This window comes from Lissotriton helveticus, chromosome 3_1 (genome assembly GCF_964261635.1).
Source record: "Lissotriton helveticus chromosome 3_1, aLisHel1.1, whole genome shotgun sequence".
NCBI lineage: Eukaryota > Metazoa > Chordata > Amphibia > Caudata > Salamandridae > Lissotriton > Lissotriton helveticus.
The window spans coordinates 619,464,230-619,489,846 of NC_136061.1; the positions used below are offsets into that span (position 1 = coordinate 619,464,230).

At 44.1% G+C, this 25,617-nt stretch overlaps 1 protein-coding gene across 3 annotated transcripts in view; it reads right to left on the bottom strand.

Annotated features, from left to right (window-relative positions):
• The window catches only part of MYRF (myelin regulatory factor), a 462,812-nt gene that overhangs the window by 128,780 nt on the left and 308,415 nt on the right, over positions 1-25,617 (bottom strand). For all 3 annotated transcript variants that reach the window (XM_078680606.1, XM_078680605.1, XM_078680607.1), the window contains 2 exons: positions 23,702-23,897; positions 13,244-13,320 (listed from right to left, as the gene is read on the bottom strand). In XM_078680606.1, coding sequence (XP_078536732.1) covers positions 13,244-13,320; positions 23,702-23,897 — 273 coding nt within the window. The remainder of the gene's footprint in view (positions 1-13,243; positions 13,321-23,701; positions 23,898-25,617) is intronic.

Here is a 25,617-nt window from a genome sequence, read left to right on the forward strand (position 1 = left end):
CCCTTGTTGTAAGCAGAACGGATATCGCTAAACACTGACTGTGTTATCCCGCCAGCATAGACCCATGCACACACGTACACGACAGCCATTTTAGGCACCATGGCCTCTCTGCCCGTTTGTTAAACCCCCGGCACCCCTCCCCGCGCGCACTGCTCATGCATCGGCCATAAAACCCTCTCCCTCTGCGTGACCCTGCTCTAGAAGTAACCCTCCTGCTCGACCCACACCCCCCATTTCGCCCCCCCCAAGAACACCCTTCCCCTCAGCTGACGAGCCCCCCCCCCCCAGCTGCACTTGGCCTTTCGACCCGGTCCCAAGTCCTAAGACCAAGCCTCGTGGATGTACACCCCTCCTTTTTCCTGCCCAGCATAACAAAACCGTGATACACCAACCGAAGTACCCGATCTTATCGCCTGCCCAACCTTTGATCTGATCATCCCCTCCTGCCCTCATGTCCTGTAGGAATGTCCGGCTGAGAGATCACAATCTCTTGTTACATTCAGGAGGGGAGGATGACATCTGAGCGACTGGTATGGGAATAGGCCTGAAGCTGGGATTCCAAGCATGCTTTTTCCTACTTCAAAGCGTCTTTATTGCAATAAGGAATGTTTGTGCATCATAAACATGTGTATAAAAGACGAAGCCTCAGAGAAACTTGTTAGAGCACCTCCTGAAGACACTATGCGGGTGTCCGAAATGACAGGCTCTCCTCATGAGAAATAAAACTCTGTTCTTGTTTTCCTGCTTCCAGCGCCCGTCTCTTTATTTGGTAATTGTTCAAGATGGGAACTAAGAGGCGTCCTGCGCCAGCAGCCTGGGCATCAGGTGCGTTATGGGCTGACTTTTCCACAATTGGCGTCCCAACGCGGGGTCCATCAGCGACATAAGGTCCGGTAAGAGAGGTCCAGACGATGGGGTGAACATCTAAAATGATTGGAGTATACCTGCCTTGAGAGGGCCCTCGTCCGGCTGCCGATTGAATGAACTTCACCGATTCCGAATGGACCTCTCTCAAGGGACCTACTGTCCTGACTGGAATCCCACAGGAATGCCGCGGTAAAAACATGGAGAAAGAGAACGATCGGGCGCTGGAAAAGGGAAGGTGAAGAACTGCCCACACGGTCCGGTCCGGGTAAGGTTAAGTAGGACGTCTTTACGTCCGATTGGTAGGATGGCTTTATCCATCTGATTGATTGATTGATTGTACTTGACGTATTGGTTCTCTTTGAGACATTTTCTATTTGCAAACAGCGATGAATAGGAACAATCCTCTCTCTTTGCAAATAGTAAAGGATAGGTAATGCAGACGTTTGTCCCCGTTGTAATCCGTCATGCCTGTTTTTCTCCCCACTGATTGATTGATTGTCTGGACATTTCTTGTTCGAGGAATAGTTCTTTTGAGGTATTCTCTGTTTGCAAATAATGTAGAAAAGGAATATTCTGTCTAATCTTTGCAAGTAGTGAAGGGTAGGTAATGCGGACCTTTGTCCCCCGTTGTAATCTGTCATGCCTAACTACTCCCCGCTGATTGGTAAACTAGTTTCACCCGGACCATTTATTAGAGGTAGGTCATCTGGCTCGACCAGAGGGTACCCCTAATAAAAAGGACATATGCAACAATAACGAAGTAATCACCGTATCCTGTTAACAGAAACTTTAGCATGAAACACGCTAGAAAAAAAAAAAAAAAAGGAAGAAAGAAATAAGAAAGCAAAATCAGTAGGCCACTGATGAGTTTTTGATTTCACTGCAAATAGGAAAACGTTAGAAATAGCTCACGATAAAACACATGATTTCGCTAGGAATAAGAAATGTTAGAAATAAGCCCGTAATAGGAAACATGAAAATGGTGAAAGAAGCCAAGCTTGACATCGCAACGGCCACGAGGCAACCGGCTTCGCCACCCCTCACTGCTCCAAACATGTCTGTCCCACCGCCTGCCACGCCCCAATAACGGTAACATGAGATAGATACAAGTCAGAAGATACCTACCCCCATTCTGGAAACTCCCGAAGTGCAACAGGTCCGCGGCTACGCCCATCCGGAAGACGAGATCTTCGGCACGTGTAGGGCGGGTCCTGCTGCCAGCCGTCGGCTGGAGGTCATCGCATAAGGTGGGCCCGAAGAGGAGCCGAGGCCGACGGGATCCGGCCGTCCCCTCTTCTTTCTTCAATAATGGCTGCGACAACACGGGGGGGATGTCTTGCCCATGCCATCGACCCCCCCTCGCATCTCCTAGTCCAGACACGGCTTGGTATGAGCTCCCCGTTCGGCCCTGAAGCGGCGCCTTGCAGGCCACCGGGGGGGGGATGTCTTGCCTATGCCTCCGACCCCCCCCCTCTCATCGCCTGGTCCGGCCATCATGGATATTAGCGCCGAGAAGAACGGCGTGGGGTGCGCTGGGAGGGAGAGGCGGCGCGAACGAGCCTCTCCCACCTCCCCAGGTGGAGGCCCCCAGTGGCACCCCCAACTCTCCACTCACCCGATGAGGGTTCGGCCACTCGTAAACTGGCGGTCGACCCTGCAGGAGCGGGGCCCGGCGTGAAGAGATGGCCCGGTTGCTTGTTGATTAAGAAACGAGTCCCACAACCAGAAGTGTTCTCCTCGACTTTGAAGATTCTATGAAAGCCACGGGGGCCCCCGACCCCCGCAGACACCCCCGATGGGGAATGACTGCCATGATTACCCGCGGAACGATGAAAATGTAGCCGCGAGACGTCGGCGCTCCCATGCTGACGCCAGCCTCAGTTTGAATGACTAAAATCCTGCAGACTACAGTTCGGATCAGTTCCGGTGAAAACTCAGTATGACCCGGTAGAAAAAATTGTTGCCTCCCTCCCCCTTTTTAACTGATGGTTCATACCGCCGATCCTTTCCGTTGCCCTTTAACGGAACTTTTGGACTGCCGAAAGAGGCTCTGGGCCAACCACGAGTTGGTGGACATTTTGACTATGCCTGGATCTGCCTGGCTGCACCCAAAATGGCGCCGGTACAAATGAAACTTTCAACTCCTTGTTGTACCCCGATTGCTCAGCCTTGATGTCGTGAGATATGTATGCAGTTTAAAAAAAAAAAAAAAAAAAAAAACACATGGATTGATATAGGATGTGTACTGATTATATGTTCGAACAATGAATTGATATGGGATGTGCACTGTCAGTTCGGACAATGAATTGATATGGGATGGGTACTGATTATGTGTTCGGACAATGAATTGATATGAGATGGGTACTGATTGAACATTCGGATAATGAATTGTAGTTAAGTTTTGGCGCATCATGATTATTGAAAAATTCGAATTTCAACACTTATGATACTCGCTCACACTGAAGTTTCGATATGATTTTATTGCACTTGTCGCACTTTTAAAAATTATGAAATAAGCGACCCCCGACTCCATTAGGTTTTCCACTAATAAGTATCCCCACATGTACAGTTCCAGCCTGCTCCGTGGCCGGCCCACGGGGTTGTAGGCCTGTATTTATGCACCGACATTTGTATTAAAGATTTTTGGAAAAAAGCAAACATAGTTGTCACGCGTAAATTGGTAAGTTTGGAATAAATTTCCGATATAACTAGATTACAGATGAAATGGCTCAAGTCGACTAGTAAGGGTTAAAAAGTATAGTACGCAGAAATATTGCAAATATGAACGGTCCAGGTTTTTGTTGTATGTGTTTTTCATTTTTGTACAAGCCTAAAGCAACCGCTAAAGATCCTGGTATTTAGCCTATACTTTATATGCTACCTGTATCCGGAAAGTTGTTTTAAAAATGCCCCTAAGTCGCCCCGAAGGAGTGCCACCTAACCCCCCCCCCCCCTAGTACGAACGACAACGACCCCGTACCACTGTAGATTGTCCCTTTCCCTCAAAGGAGAGCACGAGCTCGCCCCCCCACGTTGTACCGACTGCCCTTTGTTCTGACCCCCCCCCCCCCTGCGCACGATCCGTAATACCACACTTGGGCGACCTATGCTATCCACAGGCTTCCGATAATCATCTCTCCCACACTAAATGGTCCACCTGGGCTTAAACGCCGAGTTGGCAGGGACCGCATCCAGTGGAGATAGCCCGAGTATGTAGTAAGTAAAAGCCTTTTCGAGTTTATGCGCGCTGATGTGTCTTTAAAATGCTGGCCCCGCCCCCCTTCTTTTTCCCTCTTTCTGCAGGTCACATCGGAACATCAATTAAAGTACGAAAAAGAAAATGGTGAACTAGCGGACAAAGAGATGGGAAAAAGGGGTTCGATTATGGTACCTACGCACGACGAGCGAACCATGACTGTTTCTCTCCCTGAACTTAGCGCTTGGGAGGACAGCCTGAAGCGGAAACTACAAAGTATGACTTCGCTCGGCACGCGTGCACTAATGAATAAATTCCTACGTTTAACTAAATAGGGAAAGTTTTAGGAATATTCCGAGGTGAGGTTTACCCAAGTACCCTCCGCTTGGAGGACTAGGAATGTTGCCAGTGTTTAAAATCTACTACCTCCTTTTCGCACCCTCGTAGACATGAAACTCCAAGCTGCCCCATTGTTCTCCCAACTGACACCCACTGTTGCCTCAGCCTGGAAAATGATTCGAAAATGCCACCGTGAGCATTAGCCCGACCAGGTTAGTTCTTGACCAATTGCCAAAGGCGTAAGTGTGTGCAACCAGAGCCACCAGTGAAGACAGCCGACGATGAAAGAGAAGAAAAGGGTAAAAAGAGCTTAAGATGCTAAGGAGGCGCAGCATACAGGAAGAGATCATTTTTGGCCAATAACTGTTCTATGTTTTGTCTTGGATTTTTGTATATAATACCTGTAACTGTTCTATGTTCTGTCTTGGATTTTTGTATATAATACATGTACTGTCTCCCCCGCCTGAGTTTGTGTGTACGTAATGTATGGATCTACGTCGTCCCTCTACCTGTGTTTCCGTATTACTTGACCCCTGCTGTTCTGTGTTATGTGCGCACTAAATTGCCTATTATTGTACACGTCTCTCTCTCTCTCTCTCTCTCTCTCTCTCCATGTCATACGTGTACCGAATGGTTCGTTTAGAGTGCGGACGACTCTCTCTCTCTCTGAGGGTCTCCCTGTTCCCTCCTCCCTTGTGTGGTAACGTTGTGCCCCACCGGCACAAACCTAATTGGGTCTCTTCGAACACAAAGGTGTTCGGCAAAATTGACAGGAACTAAAACGATTGTAACTTGCCATATTACTACCTCTCCTTTCTGCAAAACGATAGAACCCGAGTTGGTAATGAAAGAAAGGACAGGTAAGACGACTGATGTCCCCTAAATCTGACCTTTTTATAGGGGGACTATAACGTCAATGGTCTTCTGTTTTTCAGTTCATTAGAAATGCAATCCCCAATGCCCAGATTGCCTCACCCCTCTGCACTTAAGTGCGGATGTCCAAAGCGTCCTCCTGCTCGCCCGATTGACCCCAGCTCCCTGTCTAAAGCGTCCTCGCTTCTCCCGATTGACCCCAGCTCCATATCAGCTATCCCCTAAGCGTAATTGATGACCTTGATTAACCGTCGCTCCCCAAGAAAAGCATGTTTAACTTCTGCCCCCCTCTCATGATGATAACCCCCCTGCTTGCAAGAGTTAGCCGACCCCGAAGGGAAATGTAAGATTGTCAGTTCTTGGGTTTAAGGACTCGATTTCGAGTTTGATAGAAAACACTGTCGATGGGAGTCCAATTTCTATCCACGTACGTCACGAATGAACGCCAAATAGGCTTACGAATTCAGTAGAAATGCCCTCCTACATACTCCATAAGTGATGACTTCTGACTGTGACCGATGAACATATCCCCCACCTACTTAGGAGTGGGGACGGAATTGAGATGTATAAATGTCTTCTCCTGCCAGTTTTTCTAAAAACTTGTTTTGTACCCATTCAAAGATACAAACACCGGAGGAGAGGAGCGGGACGTGACGCACAGCCTGGCCACAGATCATGAAGCACGTGTGACCTCAACCAAAGGTGGAGTCGCAGAGCAACGAGACGCGGGACGAGGCACCACTCTCAAACTCGGCAGAAGAAGGAATGAAGGGCTGCCTTGAAGCCCTCGATTTGCTGACCCACTCGTGCCTGAAGTCCCCGTCCCTTTTGGGCCCGACTGATGGGCCTGCCTGCTCGTTGTCCTTTGCTCCTTTGGTCCCTTGGTGCGTTCAAAGATCTGATCCCACTCCGCCCTCTCTTCCCTCGATTATTCAACAACATCACCCTTTTCGTATAACTTTTGATTCAGAAAAGAAGAGCAGCAATTAGATAGAATAAGGTTTTGCCACGGAAGAAGAAAGACACGCAGGTGCCCAGCATGAGGCACCCCTAAGAAGATCAGTTAGGAAACAGGACTGTGATCTAACAGCAGAGGACTGATCGCACCCTGCAACGCGAAAGGATGAATCCGAGCTGGACCTATAGCTCCACCGCCGGTGCTCAACAGCGCCAACGAAAGAACACGGACTACCAGAGCCTACCAGCGATGGCTCGCTGTTAAAAAGACATTGTGACGAAGACCCCCCTTCCTGAACTTTCTACCCACCCCTTGACTAATTGCTTGTATCGAACTGAATTCCTCCCTCAACCATTTTTTGTATCACTTTCAAAAATGTTTCATCGGTCACTCATGTATTTAGTTTTCCGAAAGTCTCTTATAGCACTGACAGGACCCGAAGGTATCAGAGCATTTTTCTGTATGTTGATGTCACCGGAGAGAAAGTCGGAACATGATTCTATAATGTGTCGGAACCTTTTTCTTGATTGACCCCGACTAGGTATTATGCCGATCTCTAGACTTGTATGAATAACCCAACAAATGTAAAATCATATGTACCGCATTCCGCCAATCGTATCGACTGTATAGAAATGAACTAGCTTATGTAAAAAAGCGGCGACTGTTGAAAATGGCAATGTATATGCACATAAGCGGCGTTCATTTGTGTTCACTGTACCCCTTGTTGTAAGCAGAACGGATATCGCTAAACACTGACTGTGTTATCCCGCCAGCATAGACCCATGCACACACGTACACGACAGCCATTTTAGGCACCATGGCCTCTCTGCCCGTTTGTTAAACCCCCGGCACCCCTCCCCGCGCGCACTGCTCATGCATCGGCCATAAAACCCTCTCCCTCTGCGTGACCCTGCTCTAGAAGTAACCCTCCTGCTCGACCCACACCCCCCATTTCCCCCCCCCCCAAGAACACCCTTCCCCTCAGCTGACGAGCCCCCCCCCCCCCCAGCTGCACTTGGCCTTTCGACCCGGTCCCAAGTCCTAAGACCAAGCCTCGTGGATGTACACCCCTCCTTTTTCCTGCCCAGCATAACAAAACCGTGATACACCAACCGAAGTGCCCGATCTTATCGCCTGCCCAACCTTTGATCTGATCATCCCCTCCTGCCCTCGTGTCCTGTAGGAATGTCCGGCTGAGAGATCACAATCTCTTGTTACATTCAGGAGGGGAGGATGACATCTGAGCGACTGGTATGGGAATAGGCCTGAAGCTGGGATTCCAAGCATGCTTTTTCCTACTTCAAAGCGTCTTTATTGCAATAAGGAATGTTTGTGCATTATAAACATGTGTATAAAAGACGAAGCCTCAGAGAAACTTGTTAGAGCACCTCCTGAAGACACTATGCGGGTGTCCGAAATGACAGGCTCTCCTCATGAGAAATAAAACTCTGTTCTTGTTTTCCTGCTTCCAGCGCCCGTCTCTTTATTTGGTAATTGTTCAAGATGGGAACTAAGAGGCGTCCTGCGCCAGCAGCCTGGGCATCAGGTGCCTAATGGGCTGACTGTTCCACATACTAATGACAACCCGTCTTCCAAGGCAGAGACGCAGACAGTGCGATACACCATAGGGAAAATATGGGACACACTTGACAAGTTAACTTGGACAGCCTATGGACAGAAGTTACACCAGGACTGCGATAAGCTGAGTAGGCTATTGGCTTGACTTTTGCAAGGGAAGAGGCCCCCATCCATAATCATGGCAGTGATGGGCCGCCACTATGCTGGCAGCTATCAATGACGATTGTGTCATTATCTATCTACTCTTTACAAGAGATCGAACACCCGGGGAGATATCGCCAGGATGGATTTCTTGAGCTGGAGTCTTCTAACAACCCTAAGTAGGGAACGGGTGGCCACCTTGGACACAGATTTCACATGGGAGGAATTATTGGAGGCCATAAAGAGTATGTCCTGCTGCAAATTAACCGGGCACGGGTGGCCTCACTTCTGAGTTTTATCAGTGATACTCGAGTTTGCTAGTCGATAGGCTATTGGAAGTGTTTCAGGAGGTCTGACAGTGAGGTAGCCTAACGAGGTCCATGCAGGAGTTACTTATTATCATGTTGCCTAAACAGGAGGGTAACCTGGTACAAATGGGTTCCTACCGTCCGTTGTCTATGATCAACACAGATGTTAAAGTACTAGCAAAGGCCCAAGGTAATTAATTGAAGACAGTAATACCCTCTATTAGTCCATGACGATCAATGCAGATTCATCCCACAACGCAGCATCCTCATGAACATCCGCAGATTGACCCATGTCTTGTGCTCCACGCAGGGTTAGATGATAGAGGAAGCGTTTATTGCCTTGGAGTCTGAGCATTTGACACCTTGGATTTGGACTACCTATGGGAGGGGATTCGGCCCTGTATTCGTCAAATGGTCTCCCTGCTTTATGCGAGCCCCTTTGAAGAGGGTCAAGTCGGGCAGCTATGTATCAGACACATGGACCAGAGAGTGGGGTATAAGGCGGGGTTGCCCGCTCTCCCAACTGCTGTTTGCCCAGGCAGTGGAGCCCATCGCCAAGGCCAGACTGGCCATACCAGACATCAAGCATTTCCATTAGAGGCTGGAAGGGTGGTGGGGCCGGTTTTGTTAGTGGGGGCCGATTAGTAGCTATACAACAGTTTTAAAAGCACTGCAAAGTTCCTGGTATATTCAGCAGTTTTCCGGGAACAATTAAAGTTAACTTCGGTGGTTAAGGTACCAGCTGGAGAGAGTGGCAGCTTTCACTCATCTAAGGAAGCGCAGAGGGTAATATGCCTGCTGCAAAGAACATGTACCATGCATATTAAAGTACAATATTTGATATGCATAGCTCTGTGTGTTACTGCTTTTGTCACAGATTTTTTTGTTACTGTCCAGTTCATAAGTTACAATTGTAATCTAGCACAGTGCGCTATAAACTGCCATCAAAGAGCTGCATGCAAGCTGCATGGTACAGTTTAGAAAGTTATGTTTTTTTCCCAGTCTTTCATTATCCTGATAAAGCATAAAAAAAGGTTTGTTAGGGTAGAAATAAATTTCTTTTTTTAGAGTCAACACTAATCACTGTGTTATGTTCTGAATTTTGAGTTTGTGCTTCTCCAGACCAAGCATTAAAAAGTGCCTACCAGTATGGATGGCATCTGAATCCTACACCTTGTAGTTCCCTTTGCCTTATGTAACATTTTCTATACACTGGTTTACACATGTATGATTCATTGTCTCTGAATGTGTGTGAGATGTAAAGTGCTCTGACACCCTACACTGGTATGAGAGGTGCTATGAAGAAAAAAAATACATGTGAGAGAGGGGCTATGGAAAGATGAGAGACTCTGTTGGAAGGTGATAGTGAGGGAATCCTCGAAGAGTTGCAAAAAAGATTGTCGTATTTTGGCGCACAGTAAGTTCAACATTTACTATGCTCTAAAAAATAATAATATTGAATAAATACTGACAAATGTGTTGTAGAATGCACACTTTTCCCCAAATTTTCTTGAGGGAGAAACCACCTCGCCCCACCCCCGCCCAAAATTCACCTTTGTAGTAGTCAGATTTGCTCGCTGCACTCGCTATGCACCATACAGGGGCTGGTTTGACAAAATTTGCCAGGGCTGCTTTAGGTTCGCAGTCCGGCCCTGCCCTGAGCAATTCGCTTGTGGCCCGAGTTGGAGGAGAGGGGCCATACAAGTGGGAGTGATGGATCACTTAATTTCTTTATACTCCGATGACGCCCTCATATACCTACAACAGCCTGGCGGTCTCAGTGCCCCTTTTGCAGGAGCTGCTGGGATTCGTTGAGGCATCTGGTCTCCCAGTAAATCAAGGTAAATCATTGATATTCCCGCTGGCGGGACTGAAAGGGAAGCCTTTGGTAGCTTTGCCACAGGTTGTGCTGTGGTAGGAGGTGGAGGCGTTTAGATATTTGGGGATCTAAGTAGCACATGCAGAGGAGAAGCAATACTTCCTTAATATGGGAGGGTACTGACTGGGCTGCAAGACTTGGTGACATTTTGGCAAACACTGCCATTGTCGGTAGAGGGTATAATCTCCCTGGTGAATGTGGGGTTGCTGCTGAGATGTATGTATATATTACAGAACTCGCAATGTTTCATTCCCCAGAGCACCTTCACATAACTTGATAGCTTACTGGTGGCACTAATCTGGGTGGCTAAGTGTGGCAGGTTGGGCCTACAAAACTTTCAAACTGAACCCTAAACAATGGGGTCTAGGACTACCGGGCCTCGAGCTGTACTATCTGGCATTGCAGCTGTAATATTGGGCAATATGGTGTGCGGAAGGTGATCACAGGGAGAAGCGCCTCCTTGCGGGAGCCCCGGATGTGAAACACATGCCGTCTGTATTGATGGCAGGATCACAGGTCAATAAGTCTCACCCATTCATCGTTCCCCGGGTCACTCAGGCATAGGGGGTGCCACCAGGAGGGTGCCACGTACAAGACCATTCTCCACGAAACTCACGATGGGGTGAATATCCCAATTTGCTTACCTCGGCTGTAAGCTGTTCTTGGCCGAGTGGAGGCTGGGGGGATGCAAGGTGCTTGGGGATCTTTACCTGGCAGACAAGTATCTCACCTTTCAAGAAACATAGGAGTTGTCTGGGGTGAGCCTGGAACAGTTCTTGCAGTTCACTCGCCTGACCAGAGTAGTGAGAGGGCTGTGCCCTGGCTTCCTGGCAACACCTCAAGAGGCCTGTGCTTTGGGGGTGATACTGGAACTTGGATCTTCCAGACGACTGGTGTCCCATTTATACGGGGATCTTCAAGAGCACCGACCGCAGGTTGACTGTAGAACATGCTGTGGTTGGGAAGCGGATCTACCAGAGCCGATAACTGCAGCAGAATGGCATAAAACGTATACCCTGGTGAAGTAAGTGTCCAGTAATGCCCATTTTAAATTGGCTAATTTTAACGTCCTGTACCGAGAGTATCTGGCCCCGATAAGACTTAGCAAAATATACCCCACTCACATAGATAACAGCCCGAGATGCAGGGAGGGTGGAACAGAAGTTACCCACATGATTTGGAGTTATGGCAGTGCTTGCTACGGACTACCAACATTTCCCTTGAGGTCACGGCTAAGCACTGTCTGCTGGACCTCACCCCGAGCTTCAAGGAAGGTAGGGTGCTATAGATTTGCTCAATTGGGGGTCTTATAGGTCAAGCATATAGTTGCTATGCAGTGGATGCTTGCTCTTGGACACACAATACTGACATAGTTAAGGGACCTAACAGAATAGGCTTGGATGGAACTAAGGCGTATGAATGAGGTTCACACTGATGAGCACCTGTAGGATTATTGTTGAGAGTGGGAGAGCCATGATGCACGGCATGACAGAGGTGGTGGGGGGTGAGCCTGCTGCTGAGGCGTTAGACGGGGAGGCCCAGCCCCCTTGATGAGACAAGTGGGACCATCACTTGAGGTGTGGCAGAGCGCGAATTGCGGTGCACCACTGCCTCCGATTGGAAGTGAGCCTTGCTGTAGTGATAGCAGTGCAGTGGACACTACTTATAGACCCATTGGCAAGAGGACCTGCCATAATATGACTCCACTGGGGTAGCGACTGGTATGGGAGGGCGGTCGAAACACACAGAGCTCAATTGTGAGGAGTTGCTGATTAACTTAGGGATGATTGCATGACCATGATTGAAGACAATGGTACGATGAACTGCACGTTCAACGCTCTGTATTTACTGCAAGTTGCATGTTATCATGTTGCTAACAGTGACCGTGTCACAATTTGCTTAATGTTTATGTATAAAAAATGTAAAATAAAACACAAAGAAAAAAAAAGATATCCACTTTTTCTTCCTCTGTATGAACCGGTTAAGAAGGGATAGTTATGGCCCTTATCGTCATATGGGGTAGCTACAAAGGCACGGATTGTTTAGAGGCCGGTGTCACGTTAGATGCCAGCAACAGGTGCTGATCAGGTGGCAAACAATGATGGTTTGAACATTCAGCAGGTCTTTAGGTGGTCACGGAGGCTGCCTACTGTGTTCTACATAATTCCGAAACACACATACAAAAATAAATAAAGAATGCCTGTGATGTGACAAATGCATTGAAAGAACTCACATCATGGCACTTACATCAACTATGCAAGTCTGAAACAGCTTAAGAGGGCCTCGCTTGCCCACTCCTTATCTTCTCACACAGACTCGGGTAGAGCCTCCAGGAAGTTTAGTAAAAGCTGATTCTATGTTCTGTCTTCCCAAAAGTTTACGGCCTGCGACAGTCTCCCGTGCTTTCCTTGACCTCTCTACTGCCCCTCATCCCTTCTTCTGTCTCCTATGTGTGTCTGTCTTTCTACTTTGCCTCACTGACCTCCTCCTTTCTTTTCTTCTCTCATCTTTGCTCCTCCAGCAGTTCTCTGTCACCTTTCCTTCTCTCCTCCTTTGAACGGTTGTATGACATTACAACGCTTGCTTTTACCACGCATGCCATTACAACGCAGTTTTTTCAACGCAAATCGCAACAACGACTTTCATTGAGGGGCGTTGGATAGTGGAATAGTTTAATTTTCTATTCCAACTCCAGTCCCCGTGGATAGTAGGGAAGGTGTTGGATAGCGCCGAGACGCCTGCGGGTATTTGTCGCGCTTTATAAATGGCAACAAATAAATAAATAAATAAATAGAAAATTAAGCTATTCCCTATCCTACAGCGCCCTCCAGCGCAAGTCGTTGTAATGACTTGCGTTGTAATGGTTGCGTTGTAATGGTAGTGCAGGGTAAAAGTTGCTTTGTAAAGGATGTTCCCCCTTTCAACACCTTTTTCATTGTTTTTGCCTCCCTCTTCTCCAGTTGAACTCTATGTCACTAGCTCCTTTCAGCCCCTTCTCATTCCAGGGTTTTCGGGTCCCATCTCATGCTTGGGGTTAAGCTCCCTTTGCCAGTCCTATGTATTCAGAGTCATCCTCACCATCTCATCGCACATTTGATACTCACGTGACCGGGTTGAAGGGCCGCTTGCTTCGGTCAGACTGCGACTGCTCAATGTTAATCGACTGGTTAATCGCTTCTAACTGAGGGAGACACATCGAAGGCAGCATTAAAAGAGGTAGGAAAGCAAGAAAGTGGTACCCATTTTGTTCAACAAAAATTTAGGAGCGGTTATCTATCTAAAACCTACAGAAACTCAGCTAATGACATTAAGCAGTATAGAGTAAATGTTTACTAGTCTATGAAAACAACTGCCATGTATCTAAACTTATAGTGTTACGGACATATCTGTTGTACATCACCTGTCACATTTAAGCACTGGATAAAAGCAAAGATTATACATGATGTTTAATGTTTAATGTAAGTAAAAAGGGTTTATGAAGCTGATGAAGTTGCCAAATATTTGTTTGCCACCTTCACACACATATACGAAAAGATCTGAAACTTTGCAAAGTCTCTTGGTTTGATACTTCTGCAGGAAAACTGTGACATTCACAACTCCTTAAGTCATTATCGAACATGAACAAGTAAACACATACTTCGCAGACAATTGCTAGTGTTCTCATGCACCGTTTCATTCTGCGTCGAAAAACTCTGCAAAGGTAAACCTGCAGAGAAAAATTCTGCAAACATTTGCAAATTCGCATAGAAGACATCTGGAAAGGTAAAGTTGCAAAGGAAAATTCTACAAATATCTTCCAGTGTGGATACATAAACCTTAGAGAAGGTGGGCTTGGAGAGAAATAAATCTGCATAGATTCTCCACTGTAACTGAGTTTGTTTAGAATGAAAGTTAGGTTGCTATGTAGTGATAACGTGAAAAAACTGAAATCAGGCAAAGGTAATGCAGGAAGCCTTGAACACTCCAGAAAGAGTGAAAAACACAGAACACAAATCGAAGAACAACTGGGAAGGATGCAGATTCGAGAAATTGAGTTCTCATATTTAATTATGACTATGTTATATTAGAACATTGGAATGTTGGGAGCTCCATTGAAAACAATGTAGTGCTCTGGGCTTATAATGGCTGGTATAAGCCTGGAGCTCCAACATTCCAATGTTTCTTTGTTCACAGCTCTGGCTGTGAACAAAGGCTTCAGGGAACCTGAGGGGATTCCAATCCCCTCATGCTCCCAAAAGGCTTTGTTTTTTTTGTTAGAACTTTCTGTCCTCTGCCCTCACCCTTGTTAAATGCCCTCCCCTTCGGCTCGGGGCCTTTAACGCTGGAGAGGGCCTTTAATAACCGGTATAGCCCTCTACGGCGGGCTAAAAGGCTATATTGATGCCCTTCTAACATTATGGGATACTGTTTTACCAGCCTTTGTAGCATTTTAATAGGATTCAATAAATATCTGATATTAAAACGTGCTTTTAAATTTAGTTAAGACAAGTTACTTTTTTTAGCTTTCAAAATTGATGTACCAATTATATATATACAAATATATGCCCAGCTACTCAACCAAAAATATATAATTTATTTATAACTCTTTGCAAAAGGTTTGCATCACACATATTTGAAGAGAAAAGCCTAGTTATGACTGTTTAAAAAAAAAAGCAAAATAAAACAGATCGTTGACACAGGGCTGTTATTTTTGCAGTCCACATAATATGCAATTGCTCAACTTTTAAAATAAATAGATCTGATCTACTAGGAAATGTGAGAAGTAACCCCCACATTATAAATTAATATGTATATTTACCATGCAGAATATTAAAAGATATGAAATACGGGGAGTAGTCTGCTAACAGATACTGATTGAAGTATAAGCATCTGTGACAACACAACTTTGACCTTATGCAATAGTTTACCACAATACCACCAACCATCACCCAATATCGAGAGAATTAAGTGCCCCCTGACCATTCCTTCATATTTTTACATATGTGCAATTTACTATATCTGTAAACTTGGAATGAAAAGGAGTTTTCAAGTGACTAATAAACACACAGGTGTGTATAAAATATCAGACCTTTCTTACATCATTAAACTTTTGTTCTATCTATCTTAACCCCTTTAGCGTGGCGTAGAATCCGCCGCAGAGCGGACGTTTCCATGCACGGGCGGGGCCACGTCAGTCAACCGACATGTGCAGCACTACGGAGGTAGTGCTTGCGACGGCTGTTGGCCGACGCACACAACGAAGGGGTTAATACATCCTTGCAACTGATAATAATCTAAATTGTAAATCATTGGATCCCACTGCAAAATTGCTGTTTGTCCAAAAAACAGTAGCCAGGTGACCTTTTCACAGTTCATCGGCCTTGATAAAGTGAAATGGAATCCAAGAAAAGGAAGTCGAAAGCCAAAACTGATAGCAGGGGCGGTCAGAGTTATTTTGAAACAGAGAACTAACTCTAATATTGATTTAAATTCTTGAAAAGCTTTGGTTCCCATTTTTTTCTGATAATAGCTTTTATTGATCTGGGTTCTCAAACTTTGCTCAAATTTTCGTTCTAAGAAAATCAATTTCAGACATTGAAAGTTAATTCTTGCACAATATATGTATTAGTTTTGAAGTGCGAAGTAGTTGTTTATACTTTAAACCCAATAAGGTGTTACTATTGAGATAATCAAATAATATTGTTCACTAGAACCAGCCTCTACTAGATTGGACAGGCGTTTTGAGGGTGCCTGAATGTTATGTTTCCATTGGCATAATTTCAACAAGAGAAAAACTTACGACTCGTGCTTCCGCTACATCAGCTCATTTATGCCAACCTTGTGTTGTTATAAATTCCTCCTACTTTTGTAAGGCAGTTTCGCACCAAAATGCCTCTTTAACCTTATCATGATGTAAACTGGACTGTTGGACCACGAATGGTTGGCATGGACAATAGAACCTATTCCAACGGGAAGCTCTGGATTTCATGCAACCGCTGGGTAAATAAAAAGTAAAAATTACTGTTCAGCTCTGCGGTGTGGCACTTTTCCACCAATCCAAAATAACTACGGCGGGGAAAACCCACGCAAATGAATTATGTGTGAGTTCCTTAATTTGCCACTATGAGAAGAGGGACCTTGAACTTCTTAGGTGTAAGGAAACTCCGAGACTGCACTCTGCTTCTGGTCAGGAGATGGAACGAGAGGGCAACTACACACCTGTCAGCATGGACATTTAAATAAGTCTGACGTCATCCATCACACCAAGTACTTCTAAAGCTGGATCATTTTCAAACATTTCATGATGGTCAAAACAAACTGCACCATACAAAGGCCAAGCCACTGCTTTATGGGTTTGTGTAATTTCTAATTTTCTATACATTTTACCGGACCTTTTATTGCTTAGGTTAGGCCACGTGGTGAACAACGTCCTATCAGCACGTACCCTGTCCATTAACCAGAGATCACTGGTGATAAAAGTGATGCTGTACACACGTATCTCTTTGGTGTGGTTGTTATTGCAACAAAACAAGGGTTATTTAGTGGTATTTCTGAACACATTTTCAAAATATTTTTAATTAGGAAAAACAAGGAGCACGCCACATGACTTTGCTGAGTGTTATTATGTTTTCGATAGAAATAAACTATTTTTGTTTATATAATATCTCAGTTGTTCCTTTATTTCCCACTAGCTTTGTTTAATATCTATTACTGTTTTGATATTGTGGACTCCCAATCTCTGGTATGGGGAGCCGAGTTGTTTTAACCACTTGGATGCTAATGACAAGGGTAACTCGTCATGGAGTGCCCATTCATTTCAATGGAAATTACATTGAAAATGGAGTTCATGTCATAGCATCCAAGTATTTGAAACACATGGCAGAGGCTCTAAATCCTAAAGCATACTCGCAGGGGTGTGAGGAATCATGGATAAACTATCAATAGGTATGCTACGCTCACAACCTTAATGTTAGTTCAATTCTTGTGTAATCGTTCAATTTGTGATGTGCTCACTGGGTAGCGTTCTCCGGTCTTGAAGTGAATATAAATGAGAAAATAGTTGCACACCCATCCGTGGGCATGTCACCCTTGGCACAATCAAGAACCTTGGTAGGGTTGTTCAATTTTACAAAATAAACAGATTAATCCATATTTCATGCTTGAATATCTTTTATATGTTGCTCATCTTTGCTTCAGACAAGATATACATTGCAATATCCATCAAAAAATTAAATGGTGTTGCATAGTCATCCGAAAAGAATCAATACATCCTTTTTGGTATTTCACATTCCCAATGCATTTCAAGCACCTGGCCCTTCATCAGGGGACAAATCTATAATGTAAATAAAGCGCCATGAGGTTGCTGTCCAAAAGAAACTATATGGATGCTTCATAATCATAGGTGAAACCATGCAAATTGTAGTTATAGTGACCAGTTCAAAAAATGCAGTCTGAGAATGTACACGTAACAAAAGAAGTCCTATTAGTGGTGTGATCATAAAAAAATTCAGAACCGATCCAGGTGTGGAATAGTACGTTCTGTTGCAAGCATGATAATGACTAAATAACTGGTGTCTCAATACCTAACATAGTAAAAAAGAATCATTATGCGAACAGCGTTTAGAAGGTGAAAAAAGTGACAAACGTGAGCAGCAATTCCCAAGTAATAAGTGTGATATAGATAAAACGACCGGTATATCGAATGTGACATGGTCATGAGACATGGTAATCGCCGAGATGTAGAGGTAAAAAGATTGTGTGCCCGTTAAGGTAACCAGCGATGTCATACGCATTTAATGAAAATAAAGTTCATCTTCGTGCTCCCCGGGTGGTGAACCTCGCCAATTGTAACAGTGGTGGTGTTAAGTATGTAACGATAAAATAAAGAGAAACTTAAACATGCCGGGGCCCCCAAATACGATGTATACCCAGCGTAAGTTTAATACTCACTGTGCGCTCGTGGGTAAATGCGTTGAGAGTTCCAAATAGAAGGTTTTAACGAAATGGGGTGTTCGCGTGTTCATCAATTAATATAGTCTTAGAACTATATGAATTACTGGGGCCATAATGGAGTGTGGAAACGGAATGTGAACAAGCTGCATGCATGGTTGATGTCCGAATGTTCAACATGTATTAAAGTATTAAAACATAAAGAATGGACCAAGATGAAAACGTATATAGAGTACAGGCGTCAAAAAGCGGCCATATTGGATTAAGAAAACAGAGTTGTAAGAATGTCAGCAACAAAAAAATGTTCAACTTGATGTGGTCAATCAATCGATTAACGAGAGTACTAATTAAAGATAACACTGAAATTCCATCCTTTCGTTCATCCCATAAGGTTTAAGTGCATCTAAATGTCTGATCCAGAAATTCTCTCGTTTCCACACTCCATTATGACCGCAGTAATTCATATATGTTCCTATCTTGGTCTGATTTTAGTGTTCTAAGGCTGTTTTTTGTGTTCTAAGGTCCCATGAGTGCACTGTGAGAATTAAACTTTGGTTTCACATTCTAATACGGCCGCTTTTTGATTCCTGTATTCCGCACACGTTTTCACGTTTTTATTCTAGTTTTTTCTTTATGTTCCAAAACTTTAAAATATGAACACACGTACATTTACCATCCATGCAGCTTGTTTACGTTCTTATTATTTCTTTTCATACTCCAATATGGCCGCTGCAAATCACGTTTTTGTCTTAGTCTGTTTTTTTGTTCTAAGACTATATTAATTGATGAACACGCGAACACTGAGTTTCGTTACAACCTTCTATTTGGAACTCTCAACGCGTTTACCCATGATTGCACTGTGAGTATTAAACTTACTCCAAGTATACCTCGTATTTGGGGAAACCGGCGGGTTTAGGTCTCCTGTTATTTTATCGTTACATACTTATCACCGCCAGTGTTACAATTGGTGGTGTTCACCACCCAGGGAGCACGAAGATGAACTTTGCTTTCGTTAAATGCACATGACATTGCTGGTTACCTTAAAGAGCACACAATCTTTTTACCTCTACATCTCGGCGATTACCATGTCTCGTGACCGTGTCACATTCGAGATATCGGTCCTTTTATCTTTATCACGCTTGTTACTTGGGAATTGCGGCTCAGGTTTCACACTTTTTTCACCTTCTAAACGCCGTGCAGATTTATTTATTTATTTATTTGTGCAATTTATATAGAGCGAAAATACCCGGAGGTGTCTCGGCGCTGAAAGACAGAGAGCAGAGGTGATGGAATAGTTGATTACTGGTTAAAGAGCCATGTTTTTACTGGCTTCCTAAAAGTAGGAAGGGAGGGACTGGCCTTGATGTAAGGAGGCAAGGTATTCCACAATTTGGCTGTGGCCACTGAGAAACATCTGTCTCCCCATGATGATTACTTAGTCCGTAGGACAGTTTAGAGTTGGTTTGAGGAGGAACGCAGTGTTCTTTTAGGGGTGTACAGGCATAATGAGTTCCTTAGGAATGCAGGGCCAAAGTTGTTTATTGCGCTGTATGCAATACATAGTGCCTTAAATTTAGTTTGGTTCCTAATTGACAACCAGTGGAGCTGACGTATTACCGAGGAAATAGATTTGTACTTGGGGGTGCCTGATAATATTATGGCTGCTGCGTTATGGGCTGACTGCAATTTGTTCAAGACTTTTTCCTGGGCATTTAGGAAGAGGCCATTGCAGTAATCGATCTTGGATAAGACCAGTGTGCACATGAGAGTTTTTCCTGCGCTCAGAGAAAGGAAAGGGAGGAGTTTCTTAATAATTTTGAGGGCGAAGAAAGATGATGAGACAACCGCATTTGCATGGTGGATGAAAGAGAGCTTATCGTCAAACATCACTCCCAAATTCCTGACCTTAGTAACAGGCTGCAGAGGGGCTCCCATCTCAGTTGGCCACCAAGTTGGGGACCAGCTGAGGGATAAACTACCGAAGGTCATTACTTCCGTTTTGTCGGAATTTACCTTCAAGCAGTTGCATGACATCCAGAGGCTGATGTCTTGTATGCCCTCTTGAAAATTAACTGCCACTTCTAATCCATTGTTGTGGACTGCCAGCACAAGTTGGGTGTCATCGGCATACGATGTTAGCCTCATCCCATGGGTTTTGATGGTCCTTGCCAAGTCCGACACATAGATATTGAATAAGGTCCGACTAAGGGAAGATCCCTGAGGCACTCCACATGGGATGGAAAAGACCATAGAGTAAAAGTCACCTAGCTTGGCTGACTAAGTGCGGTTGGCCAGAAATGATGTTAGTAGGGCCCTGGCTTTTTGTTCAATGCCAATGGCGGCGACACGGTCGATCAAGATGGTATGATCAACCGTGTCAAAAGCCGCAGACAAATCCAACAGGATAAGGACAGCCGCTCCACCTCTGTCCAGGATCATCCTGATCTCGTCCGAGGCCTTGATGAGGGCTGTCTCAGTCCCGTGACCCTTCCTGAACCCGAATTGAGTATCATCGAGCAGAATATTATTGTCGATGAATTGAGCTAATTGCCTATTCATTAATTTTTCAATGAGCTTTGATGGAAATGGAAGACAGGATAGAGGTCTATAGTTTTTTGGTTCTAGCAGGTCAAGGTTGGGTTTCTTGAGTAGGGGTTTAATGATGGCCTTTTTCCATACTGAAGGGTAAACACCAGTGCTAAACATTGAATTGCATATGTCTGCAAGAATATTGGCGATAGGATCCAGGATCAATTTGAGAATAGAGGGGGGAGACGGATCCAGAGGGGAACCATATTTAATGGCTAGAACGAGCTCACGTACCTGCTCGAGAGGGACATGAGCGAATTCAGAAAATACAGTGGAGTGAGAGGTATTAGTTGAGTCATAGGGGGTAAACGAATCTGAATTAGCCTGGGTAATAAAATTTGAATAGATATGAGTGACCTTCTCTTCAAAGAAGTTAGTAAGAGAGTTACATAAATCTTGCGGTGCTTCCATGGCTGAGCCTGTTGGAGGTATAGATAGTTTAGTTATCACTTGGAATAGTTCCTTGGTGGTGTTTTGGGCAGATTCAATTTGGGTTAGGTAATATTTACTTTTTCCAAAATAATCAGATGTTTATATTTTGTCATTGCCTTTTTATATAATGTTTTAGCATTGTTATTATTGTCTTTGCGCCAATGTCTCTCCAAATTCCTGCAGCGTTGTCTCTCTAGTCTTAGCTCCTCTGAGAACCAAGGTGCGGAATGAACCCTTCGGTTCGTGGAGACCCTTTTGGATGGCACTAGCATGGAGAAGGTATTGTCTAACCAGGTAGAGTAGTTATTGGATGCTATTTCAGGGTCTTCTGAAGGGGTATAATGGCGAGAGGAGAGGGTAGTTTTCAAAAGCTGAATATCAATGTTATTCCATGCACGAATGTATCTAGGTGGGTGAGGACCTGTATTCGTAGTGTTAGATTTCTTGGTCCGAATAGTGCAGGTAATTGCAGAATGGTCCAGATCAAAGGAGTAACCGACAATAAGGAGATGTTGGGATCATTGGTAAAGAGACCATCCAGAGTGTGTCCTGCCCTGTGAGTGGGTGAAGTAACTAACTGATTTAGGCCTAATGATAAAAGGTCATTAATGAGGGAGGAAGATTCCTTATCACTGGTAGATTCTAAATGAAAGTTGAAATCTCCCAGGATAGTATAATCTGATATTCCTGCTATTGATTCTAATAAAGTATGAAGTTCTGCTAGAAAATCACTTTGCAAGCTTGGGGGTCGATATAATAAGGTTCCTTTAAAAGAATGGGTGTTTGAAGTGTAATAGAAAAAATTAATGCTTCACAAACTGGAGAGACAAAGATTTCAGTTTTGATTCTGTATTTATCACAATAAATGATTGCTAAACCTCCACCCTTCTTTAATGTCCTATCCTGTCTATATACGTAGTAGCCTTCAGGTGTGGCTAGGCAAAAATCTGGGCCCGAGGAAGAATCCCCCCAGGTTTCAGTGAGGAATAGGAGATCCAAGTTCTGATTAATGAGATAATCTTGTATTTCGAGCTTATGTGTAGGCAGGGAGCGGACATTTATAAATGCGAAATTGATGGTATCTGGTTTGATTAGGGAAGAATGTATGCTAGATGAGCATAAAACCCTTGTTGGTTGTATGGAGAAACTACAATTAGGACATTTAGAAAGTTGCTTTTTGTATAGAGCATCCTCATTAAAGAGGGGGCAATGATGATTATTGGCGGTATTGTTTGAATCGAGTAACTGAGTCCTGGAGTAGGATATAACTAATAGGCATGGGGTTAAGTTTGGACGACAAGGGGGACTGGCCCTGGGCCCGGTCGAGGCACGGACGGGCTCAGACGGGCTTGACTTTGGCACGCCTTTGGCACGCCCACTGCGCGCTCGCACCATTTGCTGCCTTTGTAGTGGTATGGCTGGCTAATTCGGTGAGAAACTATACCGCTAACCTCCCCAAGATGGCGGCTGTCAATGACACTAGCAGGAAGTGAGACACTCAGAAGGAAAGGCTGTCCCCTGTAGTCTCCCTCCACATCAAACAGTCCGCAAATGACTGGCGGTGGAACGAGTAGACTACAGGGCGCCGAGAGCTGTCACCGTGATGAAATAGGATTAAGCAGTTTTGTTTTGGGTCAGTAAAGAACAGATAAAACAGTCAAAACGTGGCAAAATAAGGTACAAACTAAATAAAATGAGTAAAATTGCCCGTATGTATAAGTGGAGCTTCCGCCTTCAGGAGCCTGTGCTCTGTCTATCTTCCATAATGATTCTTTTTACTATGTTAGATATTGAGACACCGGTTATTTAGTCATTATCACTCTTGCAACAGAATGTACTATTCCACACCCTTTACTCAGTTGGATCGGTTCTGATTTTTTTTTATGATCACACCACTAATAGGACTTCTTTTTTTGTTACATGTACATTTGCATACTGCATTTTTGAACTAGTCACTATAATTATCGTTTGCATGGTTTCACCTTAGATTATGAAGCATTTATATAGTTTCTTTTGGACGGCAACCTCATGGCGCGTTATTTACATTATAGATGTGTCCCCTGATGAAGGGCCAGCTGCCCGAAATGCATTGGGAATCTGAAATATCAAAAAGAATGTATTATTTAATTTATGATGACTCTGCAACAAAATTGAATTGTTTTGATGGATATTGCGATGTATATTATGTCTGAAGCAAAGATGAGCAAGAAATAAAAGATATTCAAGCATGAAATATGGATTAATCTATTTATTTCAGAATCATGGATAAACACATCATTCCTTTTTATACTCAGTCCCCTCTTCAACTTGTATGGTCTTGTTTTATTATGTGCTATATTTACTCCATGTTCTAGGTCACCTTCAATCGTGGTAATTCCGCCCTCTGGTCATATTTGCTCTATGTAAAACTGCATAAAAAAATACGTTGGCTAGGTTTGCATTATAGAAATACTACAAACATGCATAGAGACGTACAGACTCTCCCTTTTCCAAAACTCTGTCTACTTCTCTCTCTCTCTCTCTCCTACCGCTCACTCTCCTCTTTACCTCGCACCCAGTTTCTCTCTCTCTATCTCTTTTCCTTCCTGTCTCCCTACTCTAAGATGACTTGCCTTGACTCCGTGTAGCTTCAGGTAGAAACATTCCAGGGGCTTCAGCCCCTCGGGGGTCTTCACATACTTGGGATCCCCAATCATGCCGACGTAGACAGTGACCTGGAAGTGGTTCTTCTTCTGGCACACAAATGCGTCGTCCCCCACCGAGAAGTTAAAACCTTTGTCAGCGTCCACCTTGTATGTTGGCATTGGCCTGTAGTGGGACAAAGAAAACACACAGGTGTGAATGAACAATGTGTAAAGTGGTAATACAGTAGGACCTAAGGAAAATACCCCAAAAAGTATGTCAGAGCTACTTCACTACGTTTGATAAAAAGTTATAGATAACCCAAAAAAAAAACGGTGGTGTTATATGAGGAATTAGTTGCTTTCAATGTGTTTATATTTTACGTCATGAAGTCTGAAGAAGAGCAATCCCTCTAGGGAAGGGGATGCTAGACAACAAAGAAGGACTGCCGGTTGAAAAAACATGCATAGGCATGGCCAATGAGTCTCGCTTTTGGTAACTTATATGTGTTTAAACAGAGCCTATGGGCTTAGCCAATGTCTTTAAGCTATGTTGTAGAGCAGAGTGGGTGTTGTGCAGCATTGTGAAAGGTTTTTGGTTATATGCAGGATAAGGTTGGAATTTCAGTCATTAATGCATCCAACTAAAGAAGGGAGGACTAGGGGTATGCAATAATGTTTGGAGTTTGAGTGCTAGTTAGCAGGCAAAAAACTAGAGGGTCAGGAATTCATGGAACGAATTAATGGTCTTTGTAAAAAGTGGTGGATGGTAATGTAAGAGTGTGTAGTACCTCAGATGAGTCTGGCTTCGTCGGTGGATGATGATGGAGTTAGCAGACTGAACTATGGCAGAATAGAGCAAGTGACCATAAACACCCCCGCGATGTATGCCAAATTAAAGTGGAATGACAAAAAAGAAGTGCATTCCAGATGTACAGCCATAGAAGAAAGGTAGAGTGTTGTAAATGGTTGATCACGGAGACATCTTGGTGAAAATGTAAAGGCTACATGTGGGTGTCATAGTAAGGCGAAGAAAAATAAAGGGATGCAGGCTGTGGGCTGTATATACTGCTTGGTGGGTTGAACATTGGCCATAGCCTCTGTGTATTGGTTTTAGCGTGTTAGAGTTGCAGCATGATTAGAGGTGGCATAGACCCCTACAAAATGATGGTGGTTTTATAATGAAAGATAGCAGGAGATACTTGGCTCTATGGAATGGTTGTAATGGGGAAAAATACTTCTACAGCAATGGCCTTTTCAAGTACCATATGAATCTTACGCACTTAACACTTCCCACCTGCTCCATAATATGCAGATTTTAAAAAGTTTCCGAAATTATTTAAAAAAAATACAGCACATGGTTGGAGTCTTGCCTATCACACTGGAAAACATAACTGCTCACTTCTTAGTTGTTGACTACTGTATTAAGTCATTTAAATCGGTGATACTTTTGCTAGAATGCTATCAATATCTCAATAAGATGGATTTGATGGAAGGGTTTTTGCCAGCATCAAGAAACAAAAAACTATAAGTATTTAAACAGAATTCAAAAATGGTGAAACAAATGATTACCATCTTGTTATGAAAAACGTTTTGTCTCACTGGTCTTGTAAGTTCATGTTTACATCACAGACAATGTTTTCAAAGCATAAATCATTTCAAGAGGACATTTGGACTTTATAAGAATCCTAAACATGTTTATCTCTTTTCAAGATCTTAAGTCTTGACTCCAAATGTGCTTGCTGAACCCCATTCATAACAAATACAAAATGTATTGCTGTGTTCTGAAGGGTAAATAAAACAAACAGGGGAGTGCTAGGGTCACAGGGATATTTAAAGACCTGCCCTGGTTGAATCCCCTAATCAATATAGATATACAACACAGAAAACCAGGGGGTCTAATTAAC